The 25,073-nt window shown below is 38.8% G+C and overlaps 2 protein-coding genes and 1 pseudogene across 3 annotated transcripts; all 3 read left to right on the forward strand.

The window, feature by feature from the left end:
* Positions 1 to 7,703: 7,703 nt before the first annotated feature.
* Positions 7,704 to 8,447, forward strand: LOC148562606 (uncharacterized; annotated as a pseudogene).
* Positions 8,448 to 12,396: 3,949 nt separating this feature from the next.
* LOC107648355 (ALA-interacting subunit 1-like) lies at positions 12,397 to 16,357 on the forward strand. Of its 2 annotated transcripts, none has more exons than XM_016352253.3 (8): positions 12,397 to 12,746; positions 13,315 to 13,373; positions 13,457 to 13,531; positions 13,636 to 13,752; positions 13,850 to 13,920; positions 14,359 to 14,668; positions 14,886 to 15,175; positions 15,783 to 16,357. In XM_016352253.3, the coding sequence occupies exons 1-8, from the start codon at positions 12,668 to 12,670 to the stop codon at positions 15,838 to 15,840; spliced, it is 1,059 nt and encodes a 352-aa protein (XP_016207739.1). In that variant the 5' UTR covers positions 12,397 to 12,667; the 3' UTR covers positions 15,841 to 16,357. The 2 variants fall into 2 exon arrangements, with proteins under 2 accessions (XP_016207739.1, XP_020960441.1); XM_021104782.2 differs by lacking the exon at positions 12,397 to 12,746 and adding an exon at positions 13,157 to 13,184.
* Positions 16,358 to 18,517: 2,160 nt separating this feature from the next.
* Positions 18,518 to 20,421, forward strand: LOC110263806 (uncharacterized). The gene is made up of 4 exons (XM_088490933.1): positions 18,518 to 19,085; positions 19,168 to 19,613; positions 19,879 to 19,992; positions 20,086 to 20,421. The coding sequence occupies exons 1-4, from the start codon at positions 18,518 to 18,520 to the stop codon at positions 20,419 to 20,421; spliced, it is 1,464 nt and encodes a 487-aa protein (XP_088347059.1).
* The last annotated feature ends 4,652 nt before the right edge of the window (positions 20,422 to 25,073 follow it).

Genomic DNA, 25,073 nt, shown 5'->3' on the forward strand with positions numbered 1-25,073 from the left:
CTGTCACTGCGCCCAACATTCGTAAGTTTGAAACTCGTCACAGTCATCCCTTCCCAGATCCTACTCGAAATACCACAGACAAGGTTTAGACTTTTCGGATCTCAGGAATGCTGCCAATGGTTCTAGCCTATACCACGAAGATACTAATCTCACGGACTCGGTTCGTGTATTAGATATCCAAGAGATTATACTCCAGCGGTCGTCCAATGACTACGTTGAACATCATGTAGATCGCTTTGTGGTTGTCAGCCACACGATCTTGGCTAAGCGAGTAATGAAGATTGGGTGATTGTCACGGGTCACCCCTTCATTATGACTTAACTGAATTAAGAACAAGAGTATATCTTGGAGAGAAAGTAGGCGTGAATTAAAGGAAAAACAATAGTACTTGCATTAATTCATGAAGAACAGCAGAGCTCCACACCTTAATCTATGGGGTGTAGAAACTCCACCGTAGAAAATACATAAGTGTAAAGTCTAGGTATGGCCATGAGGCCAGCTTCTCCAAACGTGAACAATGGTCTCAAAGATCAAAGTGATCAAAAGATATTCCAAAGATATAAAATAAATCTCTAAAAGCAGTTTTTATACTAAACTAGTAACCTAGGTTTACAGAAAATGAGTAACTAAGTGCAGATAGTGTAGAAATCTATTTACGGGGCCCACTTGGTGTGTGCTTGGGCTGAGCATTAAAGCTTTTTTCATGCATAGGCTGTTCCTGGAGTTAAACGCCAGCTTTGGTGCCAGTTTGGGCGTTTAACTCCAATTCTGGTGCCAGTTTGGGCGTTTTACGCCAAGATGTTTTAGGCTGACTTTGAACGCCAGTTTGGGCCATCAAATCTCGGGCAAGGTATGGATTATTATATATTGCTAGAAAGCCAGGATGTCTAATTTCCAACTCAATTGAGTGGGCGCCAATTGGGCTTCTATAGCTCCAGAAAATCCACTTCGAATGCAGCAGGGTCAGAATCCAACAACATCTGCAGTCCTTTTTCAGCCTCTGAATCAGATTTTTGCTCAGGTCCCTCAATTTCAGCTAGAAAATATCTGAAATCATAGAAAAATACACAAACTCCTAGTAAAGTCCAGAAATGTGATTTTTGAATAAAAACTAATAAAAATATAATAAAAAGTAATTAAAACATACTAAAAACTATGTAAAAACAATGCCAAAAAGGGTATAAATTATCCGCTCATAAGTATTTCTTTGGGAGCGAATCTGAAATTGGTCAAAACATGGAAACATATTATAGACAAAGTAGAAGAAAAACTCAATCTGTGGAAAGCCAAAACGATTAATAAAGCTGGTAAGCTGGTACTCGTTAAATCTGTGCTTAATAGTCTGCCGGTTTACTATCTTAACTTATATAAGATGCCCAGAGCAGTAGTAGATAAGTTGATATCTTTGCAGAGGATGTTCTTATGGAGTAATGAGGATGGAAGGGATTGGGTACTTTTGGTGAGGTGAGATATTGTGCAAGCTCCAAAACGCTTTGGGGGTTTGGGCGTGGGCGATGCAGTGCTTCGGAATACAGCATTATTGTTCAAGTGGTGGTGGCAGTTTTTAAAGGAGGATTACCCATTATGGAAGAAAATTGTGTGCTCCTGCAATGACTTGAATCCAAATGTCCTTCTTTTTTGTCAGCCGGTTCCTAAAATAAAGGGTCCGTGGAGAGACATTTGTCAGTTGCAGATAAGAGAACAGCAAGCGAGAGATAAGATGATCAGAGGGTTATAATTAGAGTTAGGATATGGTAGAAGAAGTCGTTTCTGGAAAGATAATTGGCTACCATGTGGTGTGTTTCAGGATGTATTTCCAAGGCTTTTCTCGGTTTTAAACCAAGTCAGATCTGTAATAGGGGACTTTGGGTTTTGGGATGGACTGGAGTGGATATGGAACTTTCATTGGAGAAGGGTACTATTCCAATGGGAGTTAGAATTAGTTAACCAACTTCATGGAGTTCTACAATCTGTCAGGTTAACAAGTGAGAGGGAAGACAGAATAGTATGGAAATGTGATAGATAAGGAGTTTATTCTACTAACTCATTTGTGCAGGTTTTGCAGGCTGAGACTCTCCTGGAGGACATTAGCAGTTATAGTTTCACTAGATCTATATGGAGAGGACTAGTACCACCAAGAGTTGAGCTACTCACCTAGTTTGTGTTAGTTGGTAGGGTCAATACTAAGGAAAGATTGATTAGATTGGGCATTATTGATCACAAGGATATGATTTGTGTTTTATGTAAAAAAAAAACTGAGAATGATTTCCACTTATTCATTGGCTGTGAGTTCACGTGGCAGGTGTGGTGTGCTTAGTTATATGTCTATAATAAACTTTAGTCTATTCCAGGAACTATTAAGCAACACTTTGAGAGTTGAACAGGAGCTCCTATAAAAAAAGACGAACGTAACAAGTCGCTGATTGGATTTTTTGCTATCAGGAATACGTGGTTGGAAAGAAATGCCAGGATTTTCAGGAATTAAAAGACAGGCGTTGCGAAAATTATTACCAAGTCGATTAAGAGCTACAAAGAGTGGGTTGACTTTGTTCCGTCTAGTTGTTGATGGCAATGCCAGTGATAACTACGGTTTCTTTTTTAGTGTTTACATTATAATTTTGAACTTTCTAAATATTCCATCTTACTGTGTTGAGCTTTTTGTTTAAAAAAAAATTGTTTATTTTTACAATATTGATCAAAGAAAAGCAAGAAGAACAAATCATGATAGTAGCCACAAACTATGTAAATAGACAATCTTATTTCAAGACAAATTTTGTTAATACGATTAATATTAATCGTGAAGTTAATTGAATAGAGATTGGATTGAGATGAATTCTTTGATTGGCAGAGCCGCAGAGGTGGTATTTACAAAAGAACTACTCCAAAAATTATGGTTTGAATTTTTAAAATATGAGTAAAATTTTTTTCAGTCTTTGCTCTTTTTAATTTAGACAATTTGTACCTTAATGATTGGAAATTGATAATACGTCCCTTATTCTTCTTTTTCATTAGATGCATGAGTCCTTATTCTTCCTTTTTATTAGACACGTGAATCTTTTTGTAAAATTTTTTGGCAAAAGATAATGAAAAATGCTTATATATAATGTAATTTGTATGACTTGGCATTCATCAGTCTTACATGAATGATAACCATTCAATTGGGATTGTTTAGCTCCTAAATAATCATCAAAACGATGTCCCAATCAAATGGTTATCATTTCTCTGCAGCATTATTTTGATGACTGTAAAGGCAATAAACAATCCCAATCAAATGGTTATCATCCATGTAGGACAAGTGAAGGCTAGATCATACAAGGTACTGTCATACGTAAGCATTTTCTGTCACTTTTTACCAGAAATTCTCATAGAAGGGCTCATGCATCTAACTAAAAGGAATGATAGGAGACGGATTGTCATTTTTCAATCATTAAGGTGTGGGTTGTATAAATTGAAAAAGGAAAGTACACTACAAGAAAAATACTAAATACTGCCGAATTTAGTATTGGAGGTTAACGACGGCTTTATCGGCAGATTTTGTAACAAATTCGTCAGATAAAAAACTTACTCTCAGATTCGGTTTTTCGATGGTAAATTCGCCAGTAACAAATGGAGAGAAAGGCAAAATAATTGGTGCCACGATTACCATCGGATTTAGGGTTGGTTTTTTCCGATGATAAACGTAATTAGTTGAATGCAGCGTTTTATCCACTCGCATATGCCAGTAAATCCGATGGTAATGTTGTCCTAAATTCGAATCGAAAATCCTCTCCCCCCTCATTTCGAATTACACCATCTCTCTCTCCTCACCCTCTCGTCTCTCACTCTCTCTAATCCTCTCGTTGATGAGCATCAACTAATGTTCATGGATACTAATAAGTGCACCAAATCGTTTAAGTAATACCACGGTGAGTGGATATCGTTTTACGAGGATTAAAGGATTGAGAAAGAAAATATCGGCTTGAATCACTAACTAAATCGATTGAACCTGGATTTGAGGGTTGAGGTCGTATCTTGCTTGGAAGTTAAGTGCTTGAATGCTTGTGCAGACAGTGATGAACGCGTATAAAATTGAGAGAAAACAGTCATTGAGAATATCAAGGGTTTTGGAGATGTTTATTTTTCAGGAAGATTAAACCTTATGTTTATCTATTTTGATGCATGCAAAGATTTTTTCACGATAAATCATAAATAATTGAACTCTAATTCTTTGGTAATTCAATTTATCTTTAATTAATCAATCACTAATTTCTTGGTTAACCGATTAAGAAAAGAGGTTTAACACAATATTGATTCAGTTTTAAATAATAGTCAAAAAGTAGTTTTAGGTTGAATTATATGTCACGTATTTAAGCTAGTACTAAACAATTGAAAATTAAGAGAAAAACAACGTCGCGCAGTTTTTAAAATACTATTCCTAGTCAAATAAAAAAGTCACAAAAAAGAGTTTTCAAGCTTTAATTCCGATATTAATTTTTTCAAAGTAATAAACAGAATTTAAAACAAAGTTAAAATATTTTTCAATACTTCTAAATTTTTAAAGAATAAAGAACGAAAATTCAATCTTAAAAATAGATCAATGGATAACCTCAAAACAAAAAAAAACTTAGATTAATAATTCATGAAAATATAAACAAAGCTCCCTTATATTAACAAGGAATTAGTGAGTATTCAATATAATTTTTTTCTGCTCAATCTCTCTTACTCTTCATCTCTATCTTCTAATAATATCTATTATTTTGACTAACTTCGTGTTTATTATTATATATATTTAATTTATAAAAAAAAAATAATAAGTACGTTAGTGCAAATTAATACCATTGTTCAACAAAAGCAACTTGAGTTTAGATAATGGGAATATGATATGAGTTCTAAATATAGGCTTTTAAATATGTAAGACAAAATTCTTTAGGGCAAAAAACACTATTAAGCCAATGGAAGAAATAAATTACATGAATCAGCCAAACTGAAAATAGCTTCATGAATCAGCCAAAGCACATTACTATGTAATTCGAACTAGCTGGATTCTAACTACATTAACAAATAATTCGAATCAATGTAACTCGAATTATAAAGGATCCATTAACCAAGCTAATTCGAATCTAGATGATTCGAACTACAAATGAGCATAATTCGAACTAGGTTGGTTCGAATTACACATGTGCACGCTGCCCCAAGTAATTTGAATCTAGTTGTTTCGAATTACTCACAATTTGGCCCAAATAGTAATTCGAATGGGGCTGATTCGAATTACCTAGGATTCGGCTATATAAGGAGTTCGAATCCCCTCATTCGAATCACTTTTCCATTCTCATACCTCATCAAATCCCAGAGAAAACGACCCAGATTCGATCCAACAAAGACTCGAACAGAATACTCAGCCAATGGGGGACGATCCGGAAAGGCTATATCGGTTGGACGGAGTTGCTCATATAGCCAGGGTTATCAACGACGAGGTTAGTAGATAGAAAACTTTGTGCTAGCGGTTTATCTGAGTTAGTGGTTTTGCATGCGGTTTTAGTGGCGGTTTATGTTAGTGGTTTATCCTAGTGGTATTGCAAGTGATTTATTTTAGAGGTTTTGCATGCGGTTTAGTTGGCGGTTTATGTTAGTGATTTTTATTAGTGGTTTTTGTTAGTGGTTTTGTATGCAGTTTTGTTGATGGTTTATTTTGGAGGTTTATTTTGGTGGTATTGGAAGTTGTTTATTATGTGATTTTGTGTGCGGTTTATGATAGTGGTTTTGCATGTGGTTTTCGTAAGTGGATTTGTATGTGGTTTATGTTAGCGGTTTAAGCATGTGGTTTTGTTGGCGGTTTAGGTTAGTAGTTTTTATTAGTGGTTTTTGTTAGTTGTTTTGTATGCAATTTTGTTGATGATTTATTTTGGCAGTTTATTTTGGTGGTATTGGAAGTGGTTTACTATGTGGTTTTGTAAGTGGTTTATGATAGTGGTTTTGCATGTGGTTTTCGTAAGTGGATTTCTAGGTGGTTTAAGTTAGCGGTTTAAGCATGTGGTTTTGCTAGTGGTTTATTATATTGGTTTTGCATGTAGATTCTGTTAGTGGTTTCCATAAGTGGTTTCTGGTGTTAGTTATTTTTGTTACTGGTTTTCTAAGTGGTTCTAATAATGCGGCGGCAGCAGGACATGCGACTCGATGAGCGGTATGTTCCGTACTCGTAGATGGCCGGATTATACCATCTTACGAGGCTGAACGATAGATGGTTCTGGTTAGATGAGCCCCTTGTCAGTGTCTTCGTCGAGCGGTGGCATCTGGAAACGCACACCTTCCATATGCCGTTCGGAGAGTGCACGATCACACTTCAGGACATGGCGTACCAGTTGGGGTTGCCAGTGGACGGGCGTTATGTCAGTGGTTGCCTTACAGATTTCCAGATATACATCCAGGGTGGCCGTCCAGCTTGGGTGTGGTTCCAGGAGTTGCTTGGAGTGATTCCTCCTCCGAGCCAGGTTCAGAAGTTCGCAGTAAATTGTACCTGGTTCCAAAAGACTTTTGGAGAGTGCCCCGAGGGAGCCGATGAGGAGACTGTGCGGCGTTTTGCTCGTGCCTATATCATGATGTTGTTGGGCACTCAGCTGTTTGCCGACAAGTCCGGCAACCGCATTCACATTTGATGGCTTCCCTACGTAGCTAGGCTTGAGGAGATGGGTACCTACAGCTGGGGGTCTGCAGCATTGGCATGGTTGAATCGGTGCATGTGCCGAGTGGTGAACAGACATGTGGTGAAGTTAGCGGGCCCACTTCAGCTACTTCAGTCTTGGATCTTTTGGCGCTTTCCTAGGTTTAGGCCTGTCAGGTATGATACGTGCAGCTAGCCATTGGCCTCGAGGTACCCTACTCAGACTTTTCTATTTCAAGTTAAAATAGTTAATTCCATGTACGCTTCTAATGTATTACAAATCTGTCATACCTTTAATTAGCCATAACACCCATGTGAGATGCAGGTGGTCAGGTTACAACCCTTCCGGTAGCGATAAGGGACCTAGAGTGCAGATGTGGAGACTGAGGATAGACATGTTACAGGACAGGGATGTGAGTATACTACCAGCTAAGTTTATTTAATTAACTAAACTTTATGAATTTGGAGCATGAGTTGGCCTGACAATGTTGAAATCTTTGTGCAGTTTATCTGGATGCCGTATAGCTTCCATGAGGTACTGCAGGTTGTGCATCCGGAGGTGTTGGAGCCTCGGCATACGGCGATGTGGCAGTCTGTGACGTCACTGATATACTTTGTCGTTATAGAGTGGCATCAGATAGATAGGATTCTACCGTAGTTCGCCGGAGTCTAGCCCCGTCAGCAGCCCGCCCTGAACATCGACTTTCTGATGTCGAAGGACAGGAGAGGCGGTGATCGTTGGTTCCCGTCCGCTTTGCAGTTCTGGCATCTCCATTGGGAGAGCCGTGTGGACCATGTTATCAGGTTCGACGTTGTTGCAGACCCTGGACCCTCACATGACTTCCTGGAGTGGTGGAGTCAGCATGGAAAGAGGTTCTTGTCACCAGAGATGTATTTGGGGGATCCGAGAGCCGTTCCTATTCCTGTGGAGGCCTCACAGAGGGGTGCTGGGTGAGTTCCTGACATGGATCGTGTTGACGACGTGCCGGATAGGCGTCGGGTCGAGAGGAGAGCTCGTGTGGGGACACGACGGAGCCAGCGTGAGTGGAGGTGGCTGGACCAGGCTATGGACGAGGCTGATGGGGACGGTCGACGTGGAGGAAGACGACGAGGACACGGAGGGAGACAGAGAGGGCGTGCTGCGGCGGACGAGCACGGTGATCATGGTGACGACGATGACGACGATCAGCACGGACCCGTGGGGGGGGTTGCTGCAGGGCATATTGCAGTTGGTGGTGTTAGTCCCCATGTTGGCGGGCATGGAGGCGAGTGGTACGGGTCAGGTATGGGTGACGGGGCTGACCATGGTGACGGTGGACTTGGTTCGGGGCCGCTTGGAGATTACTTCATTGGTGTACTAGCCGATGACCAGACACTTCAGGAGAGTACGCCATGGGTTAGCCTGGGGACGATGTTTTCAGACTTCATGGCAGGTGATGGGCTTGATGCGGACTTCGGCGGGTCACACTTTCTAGACGAGATTACTGCCATCATGTAAGAGGATGATGCGGCCCGTAGGCGTGGTCAGAGCTCCGGCACACAGGCACCTTTAGATGTCGATCTGAACAAGCCTCCTACGATGCCTGTTGCTGACCATTTTGCATTGGGTGGTACTCCTCCTTCCGCATACACTGTTGTGTCGCATTCAGTTGCCGGGCCGTCTGGGGCACCCGTCCAGCCTAGGCCACCTGCACAGCCTGCCCCGGATGAGAAGGAGGATGAGATCGAGGACGAGGAGCCGCTTATCCGGAGAGGCCAGAGGACACGGGTACCCCGTCGTTGCTTCACCGGCTTGCATCTGTTTAGATGATTCATGTATCCTATATGTTGTTTGTTCATGTTCATTGTTGTATCTTAGCCAAGTTTATTATTGTCGTTGATGTACTTTGACGATCCAACATGTAGTTTGGTTATTTATGTTTCAGTATGTTGTTCCAAATCATGATATTGTACTTTGAAAATGGCTGTTTAGTGTTTATTTCAATTACTAGCATAGTTTCCGCATCATGTATTAATTTAATTTGTAGATTTATTTATTGCCGTGTGCATTCAACAGACATTTCGTTCAAAACTCCGAAAATAGAACATATTCATTAATTAAGATCCCATGCACAGTACATCGCATTAACATTAACAAATTCTATCACTTATCAACTACAAGTAATGAAACCTATAATAGTGGAATCTAAACACCAAAGTGAAATAAACAAAGTACCAAAGCTAAGAATACACCTACTCATGTCCCCCTGTGTGCTCTGCTCCTCCGACCTGTGGGCAACTCCGACGTATGTGTCTGGGTTGCCGACAGAGGCCATATCTCTTTGGCCGGTTCGGATCTGCCTCGTCCATATTGGTCCGTATCCTAGTGGACCTCGGACGACCCTCTCTCGCACGCCTCTTGTTAGGGTCCGGGATCACAGTCGGCCCATTATATGGTGGCCAGAAACCCTCTGGAATGGGAGGTGTGAATCCCATCTGATACACACTGAACACCGAACTAAGACGATACACCTGGTGGACGTAAGGCTGCCATGTAAGCCGTGAGTAGGCACAGCATGCCAGTGCGTGCGGACACGGGAAATGAAATGCCTGGAAGTATTCGCAGTCACATGTCTGGGATGCAAGTGAGACTCTGTAGCTACCCAGTGAGAACGAACCAGTCGGATTCATCTCTGCGACGGTGAACTCCGAGTTATCCCTGTCGTACAAAGTCACCGTGAAGCACCTCGTCATCTTCAAGTTGGCCTCAACACACTTCACCAAGTGCTGACTGAATTGTTGTCCGGTTCCCAGCTGGGCCTCAGCCTCTCTCCCCTTGCGAACAAATAGTTCGGCCAGCCTTCCGTATGTTACCTTCACCAGCGAGCACACAGGGAGGTTTCTGACACCCTTGAGGATTGAGTTCACACACTCGGAGATATTCATCGTCATGTGCCCGAATCTCCACCCCTCATCACAATGCTGTGTCCACAAGGAATACTCAATCCGATTCACACACTCATACATCGCCGGGTCTTCAGACCGCAGAATATCAAACCAGTAATCGAACTCTACCTCGGTCTTAGCGTATGTCGCGTTGACAAGAAGCCTCCGTGCATCTTTGCCCTTGAAGGTTAGGGCGAAATTTGCCGCTACATGTCGAATGCAGAATGCCCAGTATGCAGATGGAGGTAACCAGCCTCCGTCGGGAGCCCCAAGCGCGGCCTTGATGCCGTTATGCCTGTCCGATATAACCAGCAGACTCGGCTGCGGTGTCACGTGCTGACGCAGGTGGGAGAGAAAGAAGGACCAGGACTCAGCATTCTCACCCTCGACTAGTGCGAATGCAACAAGGAGTATGTTGGAGTTCCCGTCCTGTGCAATCGCGACAAGCAACGTTCCCCCATACTTGCCATACAGATGGGTGCCGTCAATACTAACCAGCGGCTTGCAATGACGGAATGTCTCGATACACGATGGAAACGTCCAGAACAGTCTGTGAAAATAAGCTTGAGACTCGTCCAGCTGTCCACCAACTCGAACAGGGCTCGTCCTAAGGACTGCAACAGTACCAGGCATCGTCAACTGGACTCCTAACAGTACCCTGTAAGTCTTCACACTTAACAGGGCCTCATCTTTATCCTGAAATTGCTGACCAACCTGGAACTCTGTCAGACCTGCAGACCTTTCCGCATCTCTAGCGCCAAATCCAGCAGGCTGCCCAGGAACCCCCTCCTGCCTCATGGCATCCAAGTCCAAAGATGAAAAATGTGGAGGGTACTGCTGTGTGCCAGAGCTAGAACCACCTCCCGCCCCAGCAGGCTCACTCACTCCAATATCATCGCCACTGTCATCAGCAATCATATCCGGCTCGACATCATTGTCCTTTGGATCATCCAACAATCCATCTCCAACCCCAACCGGTGCAGCACACTGTAAAGAGGTCGTCCGAAATTCTCCTATTCCAACCTCGTCGCCTACACTGCCGTTGAGATCAACAGCGAACGAAAGGGAGGCGACAGGCTGGACGGGTGGCTTGTACGCAGGGACGGAGGAAGAAGCAATGGCAGGTCTGGAGCTAGAACCGGCTACCGTGGCTAAAGTGGTGGTATTCCGGTTCGAACCTCCCGAGCTGGATACCACATCAACCAACTTTGCCAACAGCTCTGGTGTCCTCACTTCCGAAAACTGCCGGCGACAATGAAACATGACCTGCAAGTCCTCATCACTCCCGATCGTGAAACAATCATACTTCACGGTTTCTTGGAGCACCGTGATTGGAATGCGATAGAAAAACTTCTTAACCCGTTTCACACCATCCAGACCAAGTTTCATCAGTACAGAGCTAACAAGGTCATCATACTTAGTCGTAGGCCTCATGATAATACAGAGAGGATCCTTATCAGTGAACTTCACACCGGAATGTGTTTTTCTTTTAATCGATCCTCTGTGGTGAACCAACACCACAAAACTTTCCTCACTAGCCATTTTACCCCTCTAATGAGAGCAACTCACATCCATACCATATATATACAGCTCTGCTCCTTTATAATTCGAATTAAGCAACTTTGAATTACGTTGCATGGCGTGCATGGGAGGAGTTTGAATCAGCTTGATTCGAATTACATGTTTCTGTGTAATTCGAATCAGCTGAATTCGAACTATGTGGCTTTGGGTATCAATGTGTAATTCGAATCTACATGGTTCGAATTACATGAAAAGTGAGTTCGAAACAGGTAGGTTCGAACTACATTTAAATGTGCTTTGGTTGATTGATGAATCAGATTCTGCTTTGACTTATTTGTGTCAAATTGTTCTGTCCTTTGCTTGTTTACGTTTTTTACCCTTCTTTTTATTATTGATTTTAGTTAGTAAAAATAAATTATTAAAATAGTATCCAAAATACATATTGTTAACAAAATTATTTTAAATAAAACGAACGATAATAAATTTATGAATGATTTAAAAATATAAAAAAATAATTAAAAAATATTATATATATTTTTTATAAGTGACAAAAATAATTTTTATATTTAATAAATATTTTTTACGTTTAGTCCAAATTTATGTGACAATATTTAAATAACTATTTATAAAGTGTACACAAAAATTAGAGTAAAATTTAGTTATTCACAATAATTACTTGATATAAAATTATTAAATTGTAAAGATAAAAATTTTTTTTTCTAATACTTATAAAAAATCGCATCAAAATAATCTTATCTCTAAATTTTGTTGTCAATATATAGTTTCTTTTTGTCAATTTATAGTTTTTTAATTTAAATCACATCAAAATCTTATTTTTTTAATATAATAACTATTTTTATCATATTTTTAAATTATTAAAAAATTTATTTATTGTTAATATTTTTTGAAATTATTTTTATGAGCGTGGTATACTTTCAAGATTTTATTTTAATACTTTATCTTAAGTCAGCAATAATATTTGTCTTCTAGTCCTTGGTGTCCGATAGCCATGCGGAAGAACGCCTGGATTCAGGCTGGTTCCGTACCTCTTGAAGGAGGGCCGGCCGGGAAATTTTTTTTTTTTTTTCATTTTTCTAAAAAAAAATCTATTTATATATTATTGAAGGGAGAGAAAATTGAGGTATAATTATATAAACATATAGCTATGGATTTGCATGATATATTGGATTGATGACTGGTAGTTGCACTCGTACTTGCAACATTCTCTCTTCCTCAAAACAAATGTGACTAGTTAGTTAATTTGGCACAACGTGTGGTGCTTATTAGGTACCCAAAAAATCTGATTCAAAGTTGTCACCTAAATCTTCTTCATCATAATAGCCTCATTAACATAACAACAAAGCCCACACCTAAAATAATTAACAATGAATATAAATAGAGATTGAGAGAGAGACAAAGACAGAAAGAGTGGAACAGAATTAAGGTGGTTTTTTAGCACCTTCACACAAAACCACCCTTTTCTGCAAGTGTCTTTTTTTTCATTTTATTTTTCTTTTTTAATTTTTTTTGATCGTGTTGTCCTAATTGCTGTGTAAATTTTAGTCACATTTGGGTTTCTTGGCCATGTCTACAGACCCTTCAACAAGTTCTGCGGCTGCCGCAGAGGAAAAATCCAACAAGAGAAAATCCAAGAAACCCAAATGTATGTACAACATCTTCCCTTCCATTTCTCTCATTTATTTTATTTTATTTTTTAGAAATTAATTTTGATTTTTTTATAATTTTCTGGTGATCATTACCGGGTCAATGTGATTTTTGAATCTAAAAAGTTTGTAACATTCATCCTGGGTTTGATATTGACATGCAATATTTCTTGTTTAAAAATATTTAAAAAATTTATGAATTCCAAAAATGTTGTTTACCATTAAAACAATCACAGACAAGATTTTATTAAGATAAAAACAAAAATTTGTTGTACATTATCTGACAGCTTCAATTTTTCAATTGAGCCACAAAATTGGTCTCTGATTATTACTTAATAATAACATATATATTTATTGATTTTCTAATTCCGTTGATTTCTCTTTAAAACATGCTTAAAGAATATTCATCCATCTCTTCAGTTACATGAATAGCAATTGTTAATTCCATATATCAACTTTGAATTTTTAGCATTAGGCTTTTAATCTATGTGTCTTCTGAAACATTTATAATATAGGTAACGTAATTGACAATTGTAACTCACGATTTTATTTTATTTGATTTTGTAGATTCTAGATTTACACAGCAAGAACTTCCTGCTTGGCAACCAATTCTAACACCTAGATGGGTAAGACGTTTAATAATTTCATAACTGAATAATAATTAATTTCTATAAAACAGTAATTTTAATTTGTTTTATTTGTTTCCCAGGTCATTACAATATTTACACTTATAGCACTTGTCTTCATCCCTGTTGGCCTTGCTGCATTTTCTGCGTCACAGAGTGTAACGACATCGTTTCAATACATTATATATAGCAGCTTGATTTTGTGTTTTCAGTGTATTTGAATTTGAAATAATGAACAAGAAGAAAAAAAAAATTAATGCAGGTGGTGGAAGTTGAATACGAATATGACACAGCATGCATTCCGGATTCTTACAAAGATAATGCAACTGCATACATTAAAGATGATAATACAAACAAGACTTGCACGCAGAAATTGAGTGTTAGTAATCTGATTCTTTTTTGTATGATTAATGATATGATATAGAAACTTAGTTTGAATCTCTTGTGTGGAAGTAATTTGCTGCGGAATTTTGCAGATTAAGAGTAAAATGCAGGCCCCGATTTTCGTCTATTATCAGCTTGATAACTTTTACCAGAACCATCGCCGGTATGTGGCATCAACTAGTAAAATCATTTCCCATCGCTGAATTTGATTTCATTTGATGTTTCGTTCCAATTTTAAGCAGAAAAGCAAGTTCATTAGAGTACTGAAAAAGTACTGCATCTGAATCTTGATGTTCTTTAAAGTTCTGATTTCACTCAGCAGTATTATATTATATTATTTTTTTGTATAAACATGTGATTACAAGAATTTAACACAAAATAGTTAGAGATTCACTATCTTCATGTGAAGCTGATAATTGAAAACTATTAGATAATTTGACATATTTAACTAGATTGCTATCTAACGATTCACTGTCCAAAATTATGATGCTTTATGAGATAAATTTAGGAAGGAGAATGAGAGAGTAATCTATTGGAAACCATTTCTCTCAGATGCTGAAATGCTTTTCCATAATTAATTTTCTCTGGTTGGTATCTGCAGATATGTTAAAAGTAGAAGCGATGAACAACTGAGGACAAAGGACAAAGAGAATGATGTATCATCATGTAGTCCTGAAGATTATGTAACAATCAACAATAAGTCTGAACCAATTGTTCCTTGTGGCCTTATTGCATGGAGTCTATTCAATGACACCTACAAAATTCAAAACAAGGATAAGGAAGTTGTCATCAACAAAACGAACATAGCATGGGCGAGTGACCGAACCACCAAATTCGGATCCGATGTTTATCCCAAAAATTTTCAAGCTTCAGGATTGATTGGGGGTGCTAAACTGGATCCAACCAAACCTGTAAATATATCTACTACTATTCAAACCATACCTCTGATTTTCTTCATGAGAAATAAACACTCTTAACCATACCTCCTTCTTAAGAATAAAACATAGGTTTTTAATTTGTAAAATGTTTTACATAAACATCTAATTAATTATTATTTTCTCTTGCATTCATTTTAACCTTCAGAATAATTTGATAAACTAATCCTTGTGATCATGTGTGATGAACCAGCTGAGTGAGCAAGAAGATCTCATTGTTTGGATGCGAACGGCGGCGCTGCCCAAATTCAGAAAGTTATATGGGAAGATTGAGACTGATCTTGAAGCTAATGATGAAATAGTGGTAGTGATAGAGAACAATTACAATACATATGAGTTTGGTGGCAAGAAGAGCTTGGTTCTTTCAACAGCAACTTGGATTGGTGGAAGAAATAACTTCTTGGGAATTGCTTATGTTGTCATTGGTAGCATGTCCTTGTTGCTGGCTTTGGGTTTCCTACTTCTATATATCTTGAAACCAAGGTCAGGAAAATAGTCCCCATCATTCTTTTCTCTTACACTATATAGTTCTGTCATTACTTTTGCAGTTATATGTATTTGAACAAATCTATAAAATCTATAATCTACCAGAATCTGAGTTAGTTTAACAATGTAAGGACCAATTAGATCCCTTCTTTGTGGTCTCAAGTCTTAGCTCCGGGGAAGGTAATAGAAAACACTATGTTGGGAAGGGCAATCACATATCTTGTGCCGGATTAGTCGGTCCTTGGTAATAAGATTTAGATATCTATCAAGAGATATAAACATTTATATGTCTTTTCCTATTAATATAAGTTTTTGGGAGAAATAGTATTATGATATGGTATAAGAGTTTTTATGATCTAAAGGTCTAGAGTTTGAGATATAATTATTCATATGTATTCTCCTATTGCTTAAAGCTGTTTTGTCTCTTCAAAAGTTGTCTCATTTAATGTTTATAATCATATATATACTCAGAAGATTATGTGACATTTGATACAAAAAGCTAATCACTATTCTATTTTGTCATTCATAGATTACCTCTTTCTGTCTAGAAATTACAACTTGCATTGCAAGCTAATATGCATTGTTATATTGTTGTTCTATGCAGACCACTTGGGGATCCAACATACTTGTCCTGGAACAAAAATCCAGGAGGCTTAAGATGATGTGTGATGTCTAATATGAGTTTGATTTAACCATTCACTAATTTAATGTCTCAATTTCTTTTAATAGTGGAAAAAGGATGTGACATGAGGCTTGTTCTTGACTAGATTGAAGAACTTCAATCTTGATGATGCATTTAAAAGCTTTCATACGATTTTTGTTGCCAAACTTGAAATCCATAAGATGTGTATGATCTAGGATCAAAAGTACGGAGTGTATGTACATGCTACAATTTGGGTTTATAAGAAAATTTTCTGTGTGCACAAAAATCCTATGAAATCAAATGGAATAGAGAGAAAAATGTTATTTTAATGGAAGTTGTTCATGAAAATTGGTCACTATAGCAGCACCTAGCATAGCAAAGAGACTTGTTTTTAGTTTCTTCATCTTTTCATGAAGGATTATAGTTGATGTCTTTACTCATTACTTTTGTAAGTTTTTGGACAGTGAAATTTGATGTTAAAATAATTTTTTGAGCATTAATAATTTGTATATTTTAAAATCTTAATTGTTACTGACAATTTTATCTCATCTATTTTTCTTTCTGTATTATTTAGTTTATTTTTCTTAACATAACTTAGGTAAGAAAAAAATCATTTTACTGCTTTTGAAAGCAATTGTAAACAACATGCAAGACCATGTACTCATTTTAGAGACATTTTTTTCACCTGATATATAGTTTAAAAAAGAGTTCAATAATACAAAATGGTGGAGAACTCTTAGTAAGACCAACAAATTAAAAATACCAGTAATTCCCACACCATCTCCCAAAAGGAAATAAAAAACCACTACTGTGTATTTCAACATCATTGATATGATATTTTAGTTGCGAGAATGAGGCGGAAAATTCTAATACTAGGCTAAAATGTGTGAATTTCAAAAATGTTTCATTTTTGTAATTTTTTCAAATATGAGATTCATTTTACAAAAATAAAAATAAGAAGGAATATTTTGCAATTATCAAATTCATCAGGTCCAAGGCACACAAAATTCCAACAATATGCAAGGCCAAATAGAATGACCAATTTTTGTATTTTTTTTATTCTGTTTGTAAACCTTGTTTTTTGTCTTTTTTCTTTATACTTTTTTAATGTTTCTAGAATTTAGATGACTTTTTCTTTTCTGTTAGAAATAGAAATCTTCCATTATAATACGGGAAAATTTGATTTGTTATGTGAGCTGTACACGTGTATATATATTGTTGAGTAAATACCCTTTCTGGCTCCTGTCCATTTTGAAAATTGACTATCCGCCCCCTATCGTTTATAAATTATCAAATCGGCCCTTATCCATTTACTCTATGATACCAATTAGCCCTTGAGTTGGTTTCTCCATTCAAAGTCGACGGAAAATGCTGAGGTGTAACGTGCAATCCGTGACGTGGCTTTGGATCATCAAACGTGGATTGTTCTGTAAGCATGTGGACAAATAAGCCCCTGCATACTCAGCAAAGCGACGCCATTTTGCTTGGCATCATTTGGCTCGTTTGGGGTGAAATCCCATTCTCCCCCTTGTGCACACCCCAATCACCATACATCACCCTCGTTCTCTCCTGAAAATTACGAAGAAACCCTAAGAGACCGAAACGTCTCCCTCCAAGCAAGCTGATAGAGACTTCCAACAGGGAGGTGTTGACGGTGCTGCAGACGGAGGAACTGACGGCGCTACTAAGGTTAGTGTCACTATCTGATCTTGAAGCTTCGTTAGCTTGTGTTGCTCCAATATTTTTTTTTTCTGAACTTGGTTACTGTTAATCATGATTTGGACAACACTTTGAGACCATGGCAATGTTCAAGCAAGCACTTAAGGATTACTTTGTATATGAGGAAAAAGAGCTTATGTATTTGAAGAATGAGCCAAAGAGGATTAGAGCAAGGTGTGCTGAGGAGGGTTGTCCATGACTGGTGTTTTGCTCTCATAATAGTCAGAGTCTCAGTTTTCAAATCAAGACATTCATTGGAGAGCATAACTGTGGTAGGAATTTGAGCAGCAACATGGCTGATAGATCTTGGGTGACAAGTAAGTTGGTAAAAAGGTTAGTAACTCAACCTCTAATGACTCCGAAAGAGGCACTAGAGCACATGAAGCAGGACTATAATGTCCATATAAATTATAGGATGATATACAGAGCTTTGAAAGCTGCTAGAGAGCAAGTAATTGGAAAGGAGCGAGAACAATATGGAAAGCTACATGACTACTTAAATGAAATTCACAGAAGCAATCCTGGATCCACTGGTATGGTTGATGTCATTCCTCAACCGGAGGGTCATCCACTCTTCAATAGGTTGTACATTTCACTGGATGCTTGCAAGAAAGGCTTCAAGGTGGGTTATCGCCCTCTGATTGGATTGGATGGATGCTTCTTAAAATGGTACTTTGATGGTCATCTGTTGTCAGCTGTGGGGCAGGATGCCAATAATAGTTTCTTTGTTATAGCATTTGCTGTAGTTGAAGCAGAGAACACTGATTCCTGAAAATGGTTTCTTTCAATCCTGCATGATGATCTTGGTTCTGTGGCTGCCAATGGGTGGAACTTCATGTCTGACCAGCAGAAGGTTACATTACTTCTTTCTTTGTGTTTCCTTTTTGTTATATGGTTTGTGTTCTGTGTTTACTTGTTCATTCAACTGTTCTTATGAATTGTTATTGCAGGGTTTGGCTAAGGCATTGCATGAGGTAATGCCACAAGCCCATCATAGGAATTGTGTCTTACATATATGGAAAAATTTCATCAAGCACTTTAAGGACAAGCACACAAAAGGGCTAGTTTGGAAGGCTGCTAAGAGCACAACAATGAGGGAATTCAAAGACTCAATGGAACTTGTGAAGAAGGTGAACACAGCTGCTTGGGAGTATCTATGGAAGTTTGATCCTGGTTCATGGACGAAGGCTTACTTTAGCCATGGCCCGAAGTGTGACAACATCACCAATAACATGTGTGAAGTTTGGAATGCCAAGATCGTGGAGTATAGAGAGAAACCGATTTTAACTATGTGCGAGGAGCTTCGAAGTTACATTATGCGAAAGATGGCAGGGCACAAGCACAGAATTAGCAAATGCAAGGGTAAATTGGCTCCAGTTCAACAACTAAGGCTGGATGAGTACATCATTCCTGAGAGCAATAAGTGGACAGCAGAGTGGGCTGGGGATGAGGCAAGGGTATTGTTTGAAGTTCAGAGGTACCAGACCAGAGTGGCTGTTAATTTGCAAAGACATACATGTGCTTGCAACGTTTGGCAACTAACAGGTATAATCATCAACTCATTTCTTGGCAATTATTTAAGTAAAGTTTGAGTGAGTAAAAGGCATTTATGTATCTATCCTACCAGGGTTGCCTTGCAAGCATGCAGTAGCTGCTATCTCAAGGTTAAGGAAACAAGGGCTGAGGCCAGAGGATTTTGCACATAAATGGCTTACAATGGAAGCTGTTCGGGTTACTTATGGGGACTCCATTAAACCAGTGAATTCTGAGGAGTTTTGGGAAGAAACAAACAGGCTGCGTCCAGAGGCACCAATCATTAGGAGACCCCCAGGGAGACCAACTAAAAAAAGGGCTGTTGATGTGGTGGCTGAGTCACAAATGCAGCAGCAAGGTCACAAGGTGAGGAAGTCTTTCCAAGTCACGTGCAGTAAATGTGGGCAAAAGGGACACTACCACATGACTTGCAAAGGAGCTCCTGCAAATCCGAATTGGCAGCCAAAACGAAAGAAGGCAAAGCAACAACAAACTGGAAACCAATCATCACAGCCACCTCTAGATCAGCAGGAAGCACAGGTAAGAAGCCTTCTACATATTTTTCTTTCCCATTGTAGTAGTTGTTATTTCCTCTATTCAATTGAAAAGTATAGTAGCTGAGATTGTTATTTTTTTATTTGCACAAGCAGGGGAAGGAGTTGGAAGCAATGTTCCCCAAAATGTTACTGCCCCATCTATTGATCCAGTGGTAGTTTTTTGTCTGAACTTAATGTTCCCCTTAACTTAAATATTTTTTTGTTCTATCATGGCTGTGCTTACTTTGCTTCTCATATGTCTTTCACAGGGTAAAGCAAAAAGGCAAAAGAAAAAAGTCCTTAAGACCTTTAACACTCACTCAGTCCAACAAGAGACAAGGGTTGACACTCAATCTTCACACCCTGCCCAACCACCAGTAGAGGTAATGTTATTTTACAGATTCATGCTCTTTAACTATAAAATTAATTGGCCCAAGAGCATATACAATAAACTGAGTTGTTTTCATGTGGTTTAGGGTGTGGACTACAATACTGAGCCCTCCAACCCTGCTACCCCAACTGCACTCAACCATGGGCCAAATTTCAAACCCAAGCAAGCTATAACTAGACTTCCAGCACCTACAGTGCACCACCCTCAACAGCAGGCCACAGCCCCAATAGTTCAGCCACCTCTACAGCAAGCAACAACCCCAAACTCACAACCATCAACTCAGCAACAACTTCCACCTGAAGGAGCAACTGACTCAGGGACTGCCACAACTCCCTTCATGTTTATCCCCACACTAGGCCTAAATGCACCCCACAAATTCAAGCCAACATATGGGTTTAGGCCACCAAGGATTCAGCAATGATATAATCCTAGTTATAGTTATGAATATTTTGGTGTAAAGTTTTTTGGTTGTCAAGTTATTGGAAGTAATACACTAAACAATATGGAACATGTTTTTTGTTTTGTGAATTCAGACATGTGCTGATGATTTTGGCTCACTATGTAAATGCCTTTGTGCTTAGCAGTATGAATATAAACATTATGCTTTTACCTTATACAGCATTGTGCAGAGTTATCTTGGGTTCACTCTTTACATTATAACAAAGAAAAATTCACATTCAATTCATTTAGAATCTACAATTACAGAGCAAATTAACCCAAATCTCAACAGATATCCATGCATCACTTAAAGCAACACAATATACCCTAAAACACTACAAACACAACTGCTGTTAACACAATTAACATTGCCAGCATAACAAACACACTATGGCTATTACTACATTTTTTTGATTTTGCTTCATATTCATCTTCAATCTTGAATTCCAGTTGCTCCAACCTTTTCTCCATCAACATCATTCTTCCTTGAATGTCATTGTCATCTTCATTGCCAGAACGTTTAGCAATCAGCTCGTCCAGCCAAACAAAAAAGTTGCAGTGACGTTGCTCCATCTGCAATTGCCATTATAGTGAATACAACTTGTTAAACAACGTGGGAAGTTGATTACATAAACTGAAGATGGGTGCACACTTACACCATAGTTGGAACAACCCAGGAAAATTCTGTCTGGGTTCTTGGCTGTTCCAGACTGTTGCATGACTGCATAGGTGCCACACTTGCATTTAGGGTGCTGGAACTTGGCCTTCTTGCCCTCACTTGCATTGCTACTCAAACCCATCAAATTCTTCCTCCAGACACGGCGTGTGTTAGAGGTTGAAGATTGCTCAGGATCGCTCATGCTTCAGGCACTAGTGTTAGGGTTCAGAAATGGGGAGACTGAGATTTTGCCCTAAACGAGAAAAAGGACTTCTTTTTAAAACGGCATCGCTTTGCTGAGTCTGCAGGGCTTATTTGTCCACATGCTTACAGAGCAATCCACGTTTGATGATTCAAAGCCACGTCACAGATTGCACGTTACACCTCAGCGTTTTTCGTCGACTTTGAACGGAGAAACCAACTCAAGGGCTAATTGGTATCACGGAGTAAATGGATAAGGGCTGATTTGATAATTTATAAACGATAGGGGGCGGGTAGTCAATTTTCAAAATGGACAGGGGCCGGAGAGGGTATTTACTCTATATTGTTTCTGTAAAATCATTCAATTTATGAAAATATACACACTTTCTTAAGCTTTTTTCATTCCTTTCATTCCTCTAAAGAAGCTCTGCTGATACCTAATGGTCAAGACCACAAATCCGAACACACCTTACTGTTCTTCTTCTTGTGGCTCTATAAACACAAATGCATAAGCTATTTCTTCTTCCTCTATAGATACATCCAACCCCTTTTACATACATCCTAGTGAGAGTCCCACTTCTGTCCTGGTAACACTACTGCTCATTGCCAACAATTACCACTGATGGAGTCGTGCTTTCTCCATGGTCGTCATCATGAAGAACAAGCATGGATTCCTCACAAGGACCATCCCCACGCCGCCTCCTGATGATCTCATCTTTCCTGCCTGGGAAAGATGTAACAGTCTCGATCTATCATGGCTGTTTCGTTCTCTTTCTCCTTCCATAACTCAAAGTGTCATATACTTCTCCACCGCCTCCACTATGTGGGAAGACCTACAAGAACATTTTTCATAGATTGATTTGTTGGGAATCGCAAAACTACAAGAAGAAATATACGGACTCAAACAAGGAAATCAATCAGTGACAGACTTCTTTACCTTTCTAAAAATTCTCTGGGAAGAGTTGGAGAATGCTAGACCCCTACCTCTATGTAGCTGTTCGGCCAAGAACCATCGAAATCAAGACTTCGTAATTCATTTTTTGAAAGAACTGGATGAAAGATACATTGTTGTTTGCTCACAAGTTTTGATGCTCGACCCTCTGCCATCGATTACTCAGGTCTTCGCAATGGTGATCCAGCAGGAGCAAAATCTTCAAATCGCTTCTGGAATCCTGGATGATCAACGTTTGCTCGCCGCTGTTGTCAATACTCGCTGTCCTACACCGGGGCGAGGCCGCGGTGGTAACTCCCAAGGGCGTGGTGTTGGCTCCAACAAGCAGTGTACCTTTTGCGGCCGGATGGGCCACACCATCGATGTGTGCTATGGAAAGCATAGATATATGCCCGATTACCCACGGTACCCTGGTCATCCATGGCTTCTGGACCGAGCAGCTTCTTCCAGCAATAGCACTGCCATGACTGTGGCATCTTATTCTCATTCACATGCCCAGTTGCAAGGAAATAGGGGAGTGATGGTAGCACTCCAGAACCTCTTTTAGGCCTTACTCCACAGTAACATAACACTCTGATGGCTTACTTGAAGCAGGCCGAGACCTATGTGCCAGAGGCTAGAAATGATATGGTTCTTCCTCCCAATCTGGGCTTCTCCTTAGCCCACGTACACACATTCTTTATTCTTCAATTTTTTTCTATTTTAAACCAAGATTCTACAAAATATTTTTAGTGGTACTTGGGTCATAGATTCTGGTGCTAGTGATTATATTTGCTCTAATCTGTTTTTTTTGTCTCATACACAAAAATAAGGCCTATTCTTATCCACATGCCCAATGGTTCAAATGCTATTGAAAATTAAAGAGAATTAGTTAAATTTTCATCTTCTTTGACTCTTATTATGCATTATATTTACTTCAATTTTATTTTAATCTTATCTCGGTGTCTAAGCTCACTTCTACATTACCTTGTGAACTTATTTTCTCTCAATTTCATTATCTCATATAAGAATCGAGCAAGTCGAGGATGATTAGTTTGGGTGAATTAAGGATGGGTTATATGTGTTAGACAAGAAGTCCACGACAAATTTATCAACATCACACAACATCCATCCCACACATATTACTTCAATCCACACTTCCAACCTATGACATTTTAGATTAGGACATTTTTTGGACACCGCCTTAGCATTTTACATAAACAATATCTTTTTATTTCCTTGAATCATAAAAATGAAACATGTGATGTATGTCATTTCTCAAAACAAAAGAAACCTTCTTTTTTCGTTAGTCATAACCGTGCTCATGCTCCTTTTGATCTATTGCATCTTGACATATGGGACCTTTTAGACAAAATTCAATCCACAACTACAAATATTTTCTAACCATTATAGATGATTTTAGTCGACTCACTTGGTTTATTTTACTAAAATCCAAGAATGAGGTCTCTTAACATTTCATCAATTTTGTTGATCTTGTTGAAACACAATTTGATTCTAAAGTTAAAATAATTTGTTCAAATAGTGAGCCAGAATTTTTAATTCCAAATTTTTACTTTTCGAAAGGGATTCTTCATCAACAAAGTTGCGTTGAGACTCTCCAACAAAATAGGCGAGTAGAATGTAAACATCAATACATATTAAATGTAGTAAGGGCTTTAATGTTTCAATCCAATTTACCCTTTAATTTTTGGTATTATGCTATAAACCATGCGGTTTATTTAATAAATAGAGTTTCCTTTTCTATTCTCAATTATAAAACCCCTTTTAAAATTTTGTTTAACAAAGAATTTAATTACAATGATCTCAAAGTTTTTTGTTGTCTTTATTTTGTTTCAACCCTTCTCAACCATCGCTCCAAATTTGATTAAAGGGCTCACAAAGTCATTTTTCTTGGTTATCAAATAGGTACAAAGGGATTCGTTTTTTATCTTTTGGATCAAAAGAAATTTATAGTGTCCAGAAATATTGTTTTATGAGTAAACATTTTTCTTTTCTATAAATAACAAAAAAGGCCAAATACCCAGCCTAATACCACTTGCTAAAAACACCTCATTCCCAAACACTACACAAAATGAAATAGGCCCACACAAAATTCCAACAAATCCCTCCTTACCTATTGGGCCACAACCCTTGACCCATGATCCAATCACTCCCCTTTCATCTCTCTCAGACTACACAACGTGCCGCTCTAACTCTCTTCTTCATGTTCACTCTCCAGCAGCCATTCCTGACCCCTCCACCGCGCCCTCAACCCCTCCCATGCTACCACTGCGATGAAGTTCCTGTGTCACAGGCCACCCATACACCTTTAGGACTATGTATGCAACGCCTCTCTTCATTCATCAACATCAACACCTTCAGGAACTCGATATCCGATTTCTTTCGTCCTTTCTCTCAAATTTCTCAACCAGTCACAAAAGCTTATTATCATCTCTATACTCTGACCATGAACCTCGGTCTTTTTAAGAAGAAAATCAATCCCCTCAGTGGCATGCCGCTAGAAAGAGGAACTTGTTGCTTTGGATTTGAACCAATCTTGGTCTCTAGAGGATTGCCCTCTAAGAGTGAAATCCATAGGCTACAAATGGGTCTTCAAAATTAAAAGGCATCCAAACGGGTCCATTGAGCGTTGCAAAGCACAGTTAGTAGCAAAAGAATTTACGCAGACAGAGGGTGTAGATTTTCTGGAGACCTTTTTTTCAGTGGTGAAGCTTACTACTATTAGACTGGTCTTAGCCATTGCCTCCATCCGAAAGTGGCCAATCCATCAGCTCGATGTCAATAATGCCTTTCTTCATGGCGATCTTACTAAAGTTGTGTATAT

This window comes from Arachis ipaensis, chromosome B6 (genome assembly GCF_059453495.1).
Source record: "Arachis ipaensis isolate K30076 ecotype BB chromosome B6, ASM5945349v1, whole genome shotgun sequence".
NCBI classification, from domain to species: domain Eukaryota; kingdom Viridiplantae; phylum Streptophyta; class Magnoliopsida; order Fabales; family Fabaceae; genus Arachis; species Arachis ipaensis.

What these genes read in the sequence shown, in the direction of transcription:
- LOC107648355 (XM_016352253.3), top strand. Translation starts at nt 12,668, where the DNA reads ATGTCTACAGACCCTTCAACAAGTTCTGCGGCTGCCGCAGAGGAAAAA. An exon ending in CAATTCTAACACCTAGATGG is followed by an intron (nt 13,374 to 13,456) that starts GTAAGACGTTTA and finishes TTTGTTTCCCAG; the next exon opens with GTCATTACAATATTTACACT. An exon ending in CTATATATCTTGAAACCAAG is followed by an intron (nt 15,176 to 15,782) that starts GTCAGGAAAATA and finishes TGTTCTATGCAG; the next exon opens with ACCACTTGGGGATCCAACAT.
- LOC110263806 (XM_088490933.1), top strand. Translation starts at nt 18,518, where the DNA reads ATGCCACAAGCCCATCATAGGAATTGTGTCTTACATATATGGAAAAAT. An exon ending in CAACGTTTGGCAACTAACAG is followed by an intron (nt 19,086 to 19,167) that starts GTATAATCATCA and finishes CTATCCTACCAG; the next exon opens with GGTTGCCTTGCAAGCATGCA. An exon ending in TAGATCAGCAGGAAGCACAG is followed by an intron (nt 19,614 to 19,878) that starts GTAAGAAGCCTT and finishes TGTCTTTCACAG; the next exon opens with GGTAAAGCAAAAAGGCAAAA.